This window comes from Arachis hypogaea, chromosome 8, assembly GCF_003086295.3.
Source record: "Arachis hypogaea cultivar Tifrunner chromosome 8, arahy.Tifrunner.gnm2.J5K5, whole genome shotgun sequence".
Classification (NCBI taxonomy): Eukaryota; Viridiplantae; Streptophyta; class Magnoliopsida; order Fabales; family Fabaceae; genus Arachis; species Arachis hypogaea.
The window spans coordinates 26,712,194-26,725,235 of record NC_092043.1 but is presented as its reverse complement, the minus strand read 5'-3'; the positions used below and the strand labels follow the sequence as shown (position 1 = coordinate 26,725,235).

Below are 13,042 nucleotides of genomic sequence, written 5' to 3'. Positions count from 1 at the left end.
ATCATGTATTTTAGACTCAACATATATTTCATGCAGGAGAAAATTCACGTGAGTCCCTTAGCTTAGCTACAAGGCCAGTCGAATATTATATGATTGCACATGTTACTTCCTTAATTTGTTATTAATCTTATTAGCAACGACATTTCTGGCTACTTAACCGCTCCTAAAATTCCACCCTCTCACTCTTTATCTCTTATTGTCTTTCTAATTTGTTTTCTTCTTCTCATATTCTCCGCTCATCTTTTTGCCTTGCAAGCATGGCGTTCCCAGCAGCAGTTTTTATTCTTCCTGCAGGCACTCTTTTCATTCTCTCAGGCCTTATTGTTAACGCAATTCAGGTAACTAATTAAGATCCAATCTGCAAATCGCCTTGTTATATATCCTTTCGCTTTTTTGAATGGATTAACTGATTGTTGTATTTTTCCATTTTGCGTTTATGCACATTGTAATTGTTACTTCATCAATGTTGCATGGCAGAATGATATTATGCAACTACATTTATATATGGTTTAAATTTGAAGATCGTAACATATTTTGAATGCAAGGAAGAGGATCATGTTCAGAAGCAACTATGCATGATTATGTTAGAAATGGAAGCTGTAGACGTAGATCTGGTTTCTTTTTTCTTAGAAAGCTTCTTATAAGGCATATTTTCTGTTGTTCTGGAATGTTTCATATTAACTGAATAACTGTATACTTCACATCATTCCTGATTTTTTTTTAATTTAATTTTCAAATTGTCATTTTTAGTTTTATGTTTTATTAGTTCATTTGATATATCGTAGTAAATATCCATTTTCGCAGATTGTCGTCTTTATCCTTTTTCGCCCAATATCAAGAAATTTATTCAGAAGAATAAACAATATGCTTACTCAATCACTATGGTTGGAGCTCATATTTCTCATTGATTGGTGGGGAGCCATTAAGGTGTTTGCTTATTATCTTATTCTAAAAACTTTCACCAATATTAATGCATGTACCTTACTCTACAACATCCTTTAAGAACATCTATTACCACTCAATTTTATTTACAATGCTTAAAGTTACACAAAAAATATACAACAAGGGGTTGTATTATAAAGTACTGCTCAAATTATTTTTATATTATCCACACTACAATCTAACAAGATGAATTTTCTTATTTGAAGATTGAACTGCACATGGATTCCGAATCTCGTCAATTAATGGGTAGGTTGACAGCAACTTTGTTGGTTAAGTTCTTATAAATAGTAATTATGTACTCTCTGCATTCTGCTGCTGAAAATGTAGTTCTCACAACTCTGCATTATTATCTGAGAAAAAAATTTAGGTAAAGAAAATGCTCTTCTGTTGTGCAACCACAGGAGTGACATTGATTGGCTCATTGGATTCGCCTTAGCTCAGGTAGATACTATCTAAATCAATGGCTCATGAGCACATTATTTTTGCAGTATTTCTTGGTTCAACATGTTTTCTTCTTTTATATATCTGAAAGTAGAAATGTTTTTGTGTCTCCTTTTCTTTGTACTCATTAGGTAAGTATTACTCCATCACTATAGAATGATGAGTGCACAAAAAGTTATAAGAAAATTGAATCATTTTATCGATGCTCGTTTGAAAGTTTTTTTCTTGATTTTTTGACAGCGCTCGGGCTGCCTTGGCAGCTCTCTAGCCATTATGAAGAAAGAACTCAAGTACCTTCCTGTGAGTTTCTGTAATTCCCTCTTCATTTGTTACTCTATATTATTAGAGAGTTATATTAAGGCTTTTTTCTTTATACTTTTGATGAACTTGTTATCATTGTCATCATTATGGTTAATTGCTAATTCTTATTTTGGCAGTTCTTGCTTGATGATTAGTCTAAGACTTCTGCATGCTGAAATTACCCAATCTATCAACAGTCCTTAGAAATGGTTCTTGGCTTGTATATGTTGGAAAAATAAGAGAGAGCAGTAGAAAAAGTATTTGTTTCTATTTAAGTTGTCTAGAATGATACAATGTAAAAAGGTATTTAAAAGTATTAAGAGAATCGAAATAATAAAGATGTAATATCCTTAATAAATATTCAGATATATTAAATAATTCTGATGAGAGTTAATTGATCCTAATATATTCTAACAGTATATATTCTTGCATGAAGGAAAGCTTGACAGTTCTGGAAGTTGACTTCATCATGACTTAGCCATTGCCTGTTGTCTGTTGATATAAATTGGTCCTACTAAGTTAAAGTGTGATAGAAAATTGAATTTAGTTGATATGAAGATCAATTAGTAATTTGGTGCATCTATTTATGCAGGTTATAGGTTGGTCAATGTGGTTTTGTGATTACATATTTCTAGAAAGAGAATGGGCAAAAGATGAAAGAACACTCAGTGTACATATAAAATTCTCCTAATCTATATATATATATATATATATATATATATATATATATATATATATATATATATATATATATATATATAATCAGCAAATTATTTTTACTTATATATATCACTTCTGGCATTGCAGTCAGGTCTTAAGCAGCTAGAGAATTCTCCACTACCGTTTTGGCTGGCTCTTTTTGTCGAAGGAACTCGTTTCACACCAGATAAGCTTCTAGCAGCTCAAGCATTTGCTGCTTCAAGAGGCCTACCTATACCTAAAAATGTTTTGATTCCCCGTACTAAGGTGAATATTATGATTTTTTACAATCTATTTTCCTGTAAGGGCGAGTCTAGGAAAAAAAAAACGATTATCAGGAGACATTATTTCATATTTAATGTTTTAAAAAGCTTATAGAAACATGATATGAGGAGATGACTACTTAAATAACTGATGTTACTAGTTGGCAACAGTAACATGAGATCTTAATTGTATTGATGATAATATTTTTCTGCAGGGTATTGTCTGTGTAGTAGAAAATATTCGGAGTTTCACTCCAGCTATTTATGATTGCACTTATTCAGTTAAAAAAGGTGATACTCCTCCAACAATGTTGAGATTGTTTAAAGGTCAATCTTCTTCGGTAAGACAACTAAACTAGACAAATTAATCATTTGTACTATCATGCTATTAATAGATGTGATTACTGTTAACATGCCACAACTTTACATATTAGACAGAAGATAGAGTTAAAACTCCTCTGCATTTTTACAGGTGAAACTTCAAATACAACGACTCAAAATGGAGGATCTGCCACATACGCCTAATGAAATTGCAGAATGGTGCAAAGACCTATTTATATCCAAGGTATTACTATTACAAATTACTAAGTAATGCATAACAGCTTATCTAATGAAAAACTCATGAGTAACATATATAGTTTTCTAACATGACATGTAAACATTGTGTTCTTTAAAGGCTTGTATACTATGGTAAAAAGCATGAATATTTTTGTAAATTTACCATACAGGATGCTATGTTGGAGAGATATAACACTACAGATGTTTTCAGTGATGCAGAACTTCAAGACCTGGGTCGGTCTAAGAAATCTATTTTTGTAAGTGTAGATAACTGTATTTAGATATTTGAATAGCTTTTCATCTTGGTACTTAAATTTGAAGATTTATTAGGTTGTGCTTTGTTGGACTTGTCTCCTTGGGTTCCTACTTTATGAGTTCTTCAAGTCGACCAAACTGTTGTCCACGTGGGAAGGGATCTTATGCACAGTGCTATTCTTTGTAGTAGTCACACTTGTTATGGAACTTCTCATTCATGCAACTCAATCTGAACGTTCTACGCGCATGAATTTGCCTACACAAGATCCTCTGAGGCAGAAGCTTCTTCAGTGATGAACAAATATGATTCAGCAGCAACAATAGATAATGTTTATATCATTCTTTCTTATTATGCATGTAGATTACATATTTCTCCTTCCATTTTTCTGTGCAGTCATTTATTTCCAAGAAATTTTTGCTTAGTTCTTATTATTTTATCTATTCTTTGGTCTACTTGGCCGCCAAAATTGAAACTTCAAATTCTCATCAGGTCATGGCTTACTATAGTCTTATTTATTTATTATTTTTTAATTACTCTAGCACGGAAAATTTCATATTACAACTTGAGACGTGTCGTTTAAGAAGACGATTCTGTGGGGATATATCTCATACATAGTAATAGTACTAATTTGGCTGCGTGTGTAATGAAAGTGACAAGTGGTGGCTTAACGATGCTTTTGGCTCACGTTGATATCCAAAAGATGAAACTAAAAGAATCCAATGCATAGTGGAAAGGTGGATAATAATGTAGTATTTACCTCATGCATCTTCCTAATCTACCTTACCAAAATGAGCAAAAGTTTAATGGTTTTATAAATATAATCAATCATATGTAGTTGATTTTTTTTTTTTTTATCAAAAATAGGAAGTGGAAAGGTGGATAATAATGTAGTATTTACCTCATGCATCTTCCTAATCTACCTTACCAAAATGAGCAAAAGTTTAATGGTTTTATAAATATAATCAATCATATGTAGTTGATTTTTTTTTTTTATCAAAAATAGAAAGCTCGAACCTGTAACTTCTTAATTGAGTATGAAAAAATTATACCATTTATTAACATATGTAATTGATTGTTGGAATATGCAAAGATATACACATATGATGTCAGTGAATGCTGATTACATGTAATTTTTTTTCTTACCTAAGTGTTTGGGTCAATATTGGAAACATCAAATGTTTACTTTTAAAGGAAGTTTTTTATATTGATAATTTTTATTTTAAAATACAAAAATGTATGCGCAAAAAAAAAAAACTAAATTAATTATTATTTATTTATATATAAATATATATATTATTTAACTCATTTTTAACATATATTTTATACTAATAATTAATTTAGTGTACAATAAATTAAAATATTATTTGCCTTTTAAAATTTTAAAATATTTATTTATTATTATAACTCTTTTTTATTGATTATTGAATAGATTTACTTAAAGAGTCTCTTAAAAATACTTTTATACCATTACTCTAAATCTCTAATAGATATAGATAATATGCCATGTGCTGCTGAGTCATATACTTCTCTTTTATCCTATTATTTTAATTTTAATTAGTTTACCCTGCCTGTGGTCTTATCATGCCATGCGACAAACATGTTTGGTCGGACTAAGAAGGAGATACCATTTTTTTTTTCTGAAATCTGAGTGGGTTCGTTTGGTTTGGGAGAAAGACGTTTCGAGTTCCGATCACAATTATTAATATTTAATTTTTATAATTATTATTGTTTTAACATCTGAAATCATCATAGTCATAAGAGTCATCAAATCTTAATCATAATTCAGAATCATAATAAGAATCCTCAGCTGAAGTTGCAGCAGCCCCAAACATGGGGTCACTCAAGAACGACGAAAATCCTCAGCTTCAACCATCGAAGGTGTCTTACGAACCTCTTCTCTACGTTAACGGAGTTCGAAGAGTGTTACCTGATGGATTAGCTCATTTCACCCTTCTTGAGTATCTCAGAGGTATCGCTCCCCATTTTCTCTCCAATTCAACCTAATTTGTTATTGTTTCACTTCACATGCTTAATTAACAAACCTTATTGCATTAATTTTTTAAATATCTGCATTTTGAGTTCATGTATTAGTTCATGGCAATGAAACAGGAATTCTCCTTAGTGTTGAATAAATGTTTCTGCTTATTCGATTGATTCTATAGGTGCTGTAGTTTTGGTTAGTCCATTTGAATTTTCTTCTGTATGAAGCAAAACTAATTATGGGACATTCTACCTTCTTTGGTGCAAAAGGTATAGGCCTCACTGGAACTAAACTAGGATGTGGTGAGGGTGGTTGTGGAGCTTGCACGGTTATGGTTTCTTCTTATGATGAAAAATCGAGGAAATGCTTGTAAGTGTTTCTTCTTTCACGCCGGTGCTGGTTTCTGGCTTCTGGCTTTTGGCTTTGTTCGTGTATCTTAACAGCAAACTTACCATTTCAGTTTGAAAATGTTCTTCCAGACACTATGCTATCAATGCTTGCTTAGCACCTCTATATTCTGTAGAAGGAATGCATGTGATTACAGTGGAAGGATTGGGAAGCTGCAAGAGAGGTTTGCATCCTGTCCAGGTCATACATACTTTTGAGTATCCCTTTGTTTTGTTTCTTGCGATGTGCACAGGGCTTAATCTAAGAGCTTTCCTCTTGTTTGTAAATTTAGCTTATACATTTGTGCTTTGAACATGAAATCTCTTCAGGAATCAATGGCACAAGCTCATGGTTCACAATGTGGATTTTGTACACCTGGTTTTGTTATGTCCATGTATGCATTATTGCGGTCAAGTCAAACCCCGCCTAGTGAAGAGCAAATCGAAGAATGTCTTGCTGGAAATTTATGCCGGTGCACTGGTTACCGACCAATAGTTGATGCATTCCGTGTCTTTGCCAAAACTAATGATTTGTTATATACTGGGATTTCTTCTGTGAGCCCTGAAGAAGCTAAGTCTATATGCCCTTCAACTGGAAAGCCCTGCTCATGCAATTCAAACAATGTGAATGATAAATGTGTAGTGGGTGATAATAGATATAAAGCTACTTCCTATGATGAAGTAGATGGGACCAAATATACAGAAAAGGAACTTATTTTTCCACCTGAGCTCCTGTTAAGGACAGCAACCCCTTTGAGTTTGACTGGATTTGGTGGGTTAATGTGGTATAGGCCTTTAACACTTCAACATTTATTGGATTTAAAAGTCAAATATCCTGATGCTAAGTTGATAGTTGGTAATACTGAGGTAGGAATTGAGATGAGACTGAAGAGACTACAGTATCGGGTTCTGGTGTCTGTAACACATGTGCCAGAACTAAATGTTTTGAATGTAAAGGATGATGGGTTAGAGATAGGTGCTGCAGTAAGGCTATCTGATCTCTTGAGTGTTTTAAGAAAGGTTGTAACTGAGCGAGATGTTCATGAAACATCATCTTGTAGGGCCTTAATTGAGCAACTGAAATGGTTTGCTGGAACACAAATAAGAAATGCTGCATCAATTGGGGGCAACATATGTACCGCGAGTCCAATATCAGACTTAAATCCTCTCTGGATGGCAGTTGGAGCAAAGTTTCGAATTATTGATTCCGAAGGAAACAGCAGGACAACATTGGCTGAAAATTTCTTCTTGGGATATCGTAAGGTGGATTTGGCAAGCAGTGAAATCTTGCTGTCAGTATTCCTACCGTGGAATAAGAGATTCGAATATGTGAAGGAATTTAAACAGTCTCATAGAAGGGATGATGATATTGCAATTGTAAATGCGGGTATGCGCATTCATCTACAAGAAACTAGCGAAAGCTGGGTGGTTGCTGATGCATCAATTGCTTATGGTGGGGTGGCGCCATGTTCACTTTCTGCTAAAAAAACTAAGGACTTTCTCATTGGGAAGGTTTGGGATCAAAATCTATTACAAGATGCATTGAAAGTCCTACAAAATGATATAATACTAAAAGAGGATGCTCCTGGCGGAATGGTTGAGTTCCGGAAATCTTTGACTCTAAGTTTCTTTTTTAAATTTTTTCTATGGGTGTCTCATCAACTGGATGGTGTGAAAGAGTCGATACCGGCATCTCATCTGTCTGCCATGCAGCCAGTCCACCGCCCAACAATTACAGGATCTCAGGACTATGAAATCATGAAACATGGGACATCCGTGGGTTCTCCTGAGGTTCATCTATCTGCAAAACTTCAGGTTAGTTGAACTTACATGGTAAAATGACAGCCCAAATTTATATAGATTATGCTTTCTTCCATAGATTAGTTGTGAAGTGTTATGATTGGTCAAGCATGCTTGCATCTTCATTCATCCTGTTCCTGTAGCTCTTTATGTTTCAGACACATGACCTCATGAAGTACTTTTTTATAAATTGTAGTGATCTCTAAAAAGTCACTCTATAAAACATCAGAAAATAAGTTGTAACAAAATTCTTTTTGTTGAATATTTGTTCTATATTGAGTTTTTTCCATCATTATTTTAGGGTTTAAAAGAGAAGCTTCCTATCATGCAAATCTTTCCTAAATATATTGCCTGTACATATAGTGCTTTTATTATGTTTGGTTTATTTCTAAAGATAGGCAAATCATGTCTTCTACTTATCAGTAGAATGCTTGATGACATGTTTAACATAATGTATACTCAGGTTACAGGAGAAGCAGAATATGCTGACGACATACAATTGCCTCTGAATGGATTGCATGCAGCCTTAGTTTTGAGTAGAAAACCCCATGCCCGGATACTTTCAATTGATGGTTCAGAGGCCATGTCTTCACCTGGATTTGTGGGTTTGTTTCTGGCCAAAGATGTACCAGCTGATAATAAAATTGGGCCTGTTGTTTATGATGAGGAGCTTTTTGCCACAGATTATGTAACCTGTGTGGGTCAGGTATATAACTTATTGAATAATATCTAACTTTTGACTAGTTTATTATAAGTTGAGCTTGAAGAGTCAAAGGGAAAGGAACTCTCCTGCTTCCTTCTTATAGTGTGCTTAGTCTGGAATATTTTCTACACCATAGCTTAGGGTCTAGCCATACAACAAATATCTCCTTTAAAATCTCACTTAAAATCGATATGAATTGACCACTTCTATGTGCTTTCCCCTTCCCAATCAATAATCATACTAGGATGCTCATTCATCTACCTGTTGATGGTAACTTTTCAATTTAAGTATATGTTTTACCAGATCTTGGTGTCAGTGGCTGGCCCTTTATTGTGGAATATTTAGTCTTCGGTTAGCCTTTTACATTATTAGTCTGTGGAATTGATAAAAATTTTCCAGGTTATTGGAGTAGTGGTGGCCGATACACATGAAAATGCAAAGACAGCAGCAAGAAAAGTTAATGTCAAGTATGAAGATCTACCAGCCATCCTGTCAATAAAAGAGGCCATCAATGCTGGAAGTTTTCACCCCAATACAGAGAAGTGTTTGATTAAAGGTGATGTAGATCAATGTTTTCAGTCAGGTCAGTGTGACAGAATAATTGAAGGGGAAGTTCACATTGGAGGTCAGGAACACTTCTATCTTGAGCCACATAGCAGTTTGGTGTGGACATTGGATGGTGGAAGTGAAGTTCATATGATATCATCTACTCAGGTAAGTCATACATTCTTTTGACTTAGCCTGAAGTTTGAAATGTTTATTTTTTGGAAGCCCCAATTTGTATGGAATATTTAACTTTTTTTGATATATCAAATTCTTTTTGGAAAAATTCGGGAATATATGACCGGACAAGTGATCTTATATATTTAAGTGTTCAGAACTGCTGATCAGTATATACTGATGATAAGAGATTCAAACACTGGAAGGAAAATGGATGGAAAATGGTTGATAATCTATTTATGGTTCTTCTGTTACAAAAATGATCGTGGGAGCTGGTGTTTTCTTCACTTTTGGTCTTTTTCCCTTTTCTGTTGTGATAAACCTAGAGTTTTACAATAAAGTTTTTGTTGTTATCATATCTTCATGGGAATAAGCTTCAACTAAGTATCGTGAATGGTGTTGACTTGTGTTACCTGTAATGTATGGCTTGAACTTTGAAAGAAGCAACTGAGTTGTGAAAATAACATTGTGTTATTGCTAGGGACGGATCCAATCCAGGTTAAGAGGTTTGTTGGTCCATATGCCCCTGTCAAGAGTTTAATTTAATCTTTTTACATTTATATTCTTATGTGACTTTTCCCCATTATTGATTGAGTGATCCCACACTAAAGGAAAATTTAAACTAAACTCTTAAGTCTTAAATATAACTATATAAAAGTACTTCTTGTAGTTATGTATTATCTTTGCGACATAAATTTTCTGGTTTGGTCATCGGTTATTGCAGGCCCCTCAGAAGCACCAGAAATATGTTTCTCATGTTCTTGGTCTCCCCATGTCAAAGGTAGTGTGCAAAACAAAGCGAATTGGTGGTGGATTTGGGGGGAAGGAGACAAGGTCAGCCTTTATTGCTGCTGCAGCTTCAGTTCCATCATATCTGTTAAATCGGCCTGTGAAGCTCACACTTGACCGAGATGTTGACATGATGATAACTGGGCAACGCCATAGTTTTCTTGGGAAGTACAAGGTATTGCTAATATCAAATACGTTGGTAAAACTAGTGTGCTTCTTTGAATGTCAAAATGTTGCTGTAAATTTTTTCTTTCTCTCTCTTTAAGATGTATTTTAGGCAGAAAATGACTATGAACTGTTGTATTAAGTACTTTTGATTGCTTCTATCTGGCTTAAATTCTGAGAGAGATCACTGGTTCTTCTGATTTTAATGTGGTTGAATAGTCAATTAGAGATATTATCTGATTTAGGTCGGATTTACAAATGAAGGGAGGGTACTCGCATTGGATCTTGAAATTTATAACAATGGCGGAAATTCACTGGATCTGTCACTTGCTATCCTTGAACGTGCTATGTTTCATTCAGATAATGTGTATGATATACCAAATGTGAGGATAGTTGGAAAGGTCTGCTTCACTAATTTCCCTAGTCACACTGCTTTCCGTGGATTCGGTGGTCCGCAAGGCATGCTTATCACTGAAAACTGGATTCATAGGATTGCTGCTGAACTCAAGATGAGCCCAGAAGAGATAAAGGTAAGATATACGATTTTGGTTTATTCTCTAAGAGGTTTGTGCATTCCTCATTTCCTCACTTGATGTTGGATTTTTACTGTCAATTTACTAAATAAGTTTCTTTCCAGGAAATTAATTTTCAGCAAGCAGGATATATTTCGCATTATGGCCAGCAACTTGAGCACTGCACACTACACCAGCTGTGGAATGAACTCAAGTTATCCTGTGACTTTGTGAAGGCACGTGAACAAGTTGACTTATTCAACAGTCATAACCGCTGGAAGAAGCGTGGCATTGCTATGGTTCCAACAAAGTTTGGTATATCCTTTACAACAAAGCTTATGAACCAGGTAATTACCATCTACAATCATGGTCTGCTTTATAGATTTCTTGGTTAGTAATTTTTCTTTTTTGTGGTTCTCTACTGCCTTTCTTCAAAACTTTTTTTTCCTTTTATATTCCTATGTTATTTATGATAGAATTGCATTATCAAATTAGTGATGATGATTAAATTAATATGTTGTTAATTACTATAGGCAGGTGCTCTGGTTCATGTTTATACAGATGGAACTGTTTTAGTTACCCATGGGGGTGTAGAAATGGGGCAAGGTTTGCATACAAAAGTTGCTCAGATCGCTGCATCAGCTTTCAACATCCCCCTAAGTTCTGTCTTTATATCAGAGACAAGTACTGACAAGGTAACAAGTTACTCTATTCGAGGGTTAACTAATTTCAGAGGATAGCAACTAAAGATCCTGGCACACTTGTGTAGATTTTCTGCAACTTTTCTGTTGATAAACATGTTGGATATAATATCCTGAAGTTCTTTTGTTGGTTCATTTGGATTATTCATTCTTGTGTCTTGAAGTGTTGTTTCTGATTCTACTCATGCTTGCTAAACATCAGGTTCCTAATTCTTCTCCAACAGCAGCTTCTGCGAGTTCTGATATGTATGGAGCAGCGGTTTTAGATGCATGTGAGCAGATAAAGGCACGCATGGAACCTATTGCTTCACGGAACAACTTCAACTCATTTGCTGAGGTACAGATTTTGCTTCAGCAAAATTCATTCAGAATAAATGATCAAGTACATTGTGTTTTTTGTGGAAAATTTATTTTTGCATAAATTTTATGTCAATGCTTGTGTTAGAAAGTGCATGAGGAATTAATAAACCATTGTGACTGTTTAACATTTCTGATAAACAAAATAAATATTTCACAAGATCCTATTGAAATTGTTTAAAATTTCTAACAAATATTCAGAATCCTTCTAAATATGTATTCTGTATAGGTATTGTCAACAATTATTGTACTGTTACAAGGTGGCTTGTGCTTGAAAGATTTCTAAACATTTTTATGTTTTTATTGTTTTCAGCTAGCTGTTGCGTGCTATATAGAGCGAATAGACCTTTCTGCCCATGGATTTTATATTACGCCTGATATTGGCTTTGATTGGAAGATGGGTAAAGGAAAACCTTTTAGGTATTTCACTTATGGGGCTGCATTTTCTGAGGTGGAAATTGACACCTTGACTGGAGATTTTCACACTAGAGTGGCAAACATAATTATGGATCTAGGTTTCTCTCTGAACCCAGCACTAGATGTTGGTCAGGTACTCGTCTTCTGCAGTTGGTTTTATATTTCTATACTTAATTTTCATAATAAAGAAGAATGTTTGCTAAAGATACTTTCCTTACACTTGCAACTTCCTGGCTTTTCTTCTATGTTCTTGAAAAATGAAAATCCTATTTGGTATGTTTTTCATTCTATCTACATACATATGTTGTTCATCATATTTCTTTTCGCAGATTGAAGGAGCTTTTATTCAAGGTTTGGGTTGGTTAGCTTTAGAAGAACTCAAATGGGGAGATGCAGCACATAAATGGATTCCCCCTGGTTGCCTTTACACATGTGGACCTGGAGCTTACAAAATTCCTTCTATCAATGATGTTCCTCTGAAATTCAATGTCTCACTTCTAAAGGTGTGTTCTTGATTCCTGAAATTCAATGATGTTCCCCATGTTGCCTTTACACATAATACCTGCCAATATCTTAACTGTTACTGAAGACATCTTCATATTAGTAGCCACAAAAAAAATTGAAAGTAACTCTACGGTTGCTTATGTTGTTCATTGTTATGCGTGGTAACTGTTAGGGTCATCCAAATGTTAAGGCCATCCACTCATCTAAAGCCGTTGGCGAGCCGCCGTTTTTCCTAGCATCGGCAGTGTTCTTCGCCATCAAGGACGCCATCAGAGCTGCAAGACTTGAAGTGGGATGCGGTGATTGGTTTCCTCTTGATAATCCAGCAACTCCCGAGAGAATTCGAATGGCTTGTTTAGATGACATTACATCCTCACTTGTTAACTCAGATTTCCATCCTAAACTTAGTGTTTGACACTGCACTTATTCGCTTGTTCATTTTCTTCTTCAACAGAATGTCAACATACAAAAAATGGAGCAGGAAATATATATGTACGCTTAATTTGTTACATTAAATAAATGCCACATTTGAGATCTTCAAAGTTATA

At 34.5% G+C, this 13,042-nt stretch overlaps 2 protein-coding genes across 5 annotated transcripts; both read left to right on the top strand.

Moving 5' to 3' along the window:
* Positions 1 to 213: 213 nt before the first annotated feature.
* On the top strand, positions 214 to 3,992 carry LOC112706652 (1-acyl-sn-glycerol-3-phosphate acyltransferase 3). Its single transcript, XM_025758072.3, has 11 exons — positions 214 to 338; positions 805 to 927; positions 1,149 to 1,188; positions 1,310 to 1,383; positions 1,624 to 1,683; positions 2,276 to 2,353; positions 2,491 to 2,649; positions 2,861 to 2,986; positions 3,118 to 3,210; positions 3,374 to 3,460; positions 3,534 to 3,992. Exons 1-11 carry the CDS (start codon positions 258 to 260, stop codon positions 3,750 to 3,752), a joined length of 1,140 nt encoding a protein of 379 aa, XP_025613857.1. The 5' UTR covers positions 214 to 257; the 3' UTR covers positions 3,753 to 3,992.
* A 973-nt stretch (positions 3,993 to 4,965) lies between these two features.
* LOC112706649 (xanthine dehydrogenase 1) lies at positions 4,966 to 13,040 on the top strand. Of its 4 annotated transcripts, none has more exons than XM_025758068.3 (14): positions 4,966 to 5,428; positions 5,710 to 5,809; positions 5,920 to 6,028; positions 6,157 to 7,641; positions 8,090 to 8,332; positions 8,729 to 9,043; positions 9,774 to 10,013; positions 10,249 to 10,533; positions 10,641 to 10,862; positions 11,049 to 11,210; positions 11,419 to 11,553; positions 11,887 to 12,123; positions 12,320 to 12,493; positions 12,667 to 13,040. In XM_025758068.3, the coding sequence occupies exons 1-14, from the start codon at positions 5,290 to 5,292 to the stop codon at positions 12,907 to 12,909; spliced, it is 4,089 nt and encodes a 1,362-aa protein (XP_025613853.1). In that variant the 5' UTR covers positions 4,966 to 5,289; the 3' UTR covers positions 12,910 to 13,040. The 4 variants fall into 4 exon arrangements, with proteins under 4 accessions (XP_025613853.1, XP_025613855.1, XP_025613854.1 ...); XM_025758070.3 differs by having other exon boundaries at positions 4,978 to 5,428; positions 5,920 to 6,011; XM_025758069.2 differs by having other exon boundaries at positions 5,016 to 5,428; positions 5,901 to 6,028.
* The last annotated feature ends 2 nt before the right edge of the window (positions 13,041 to 13,042 follow it).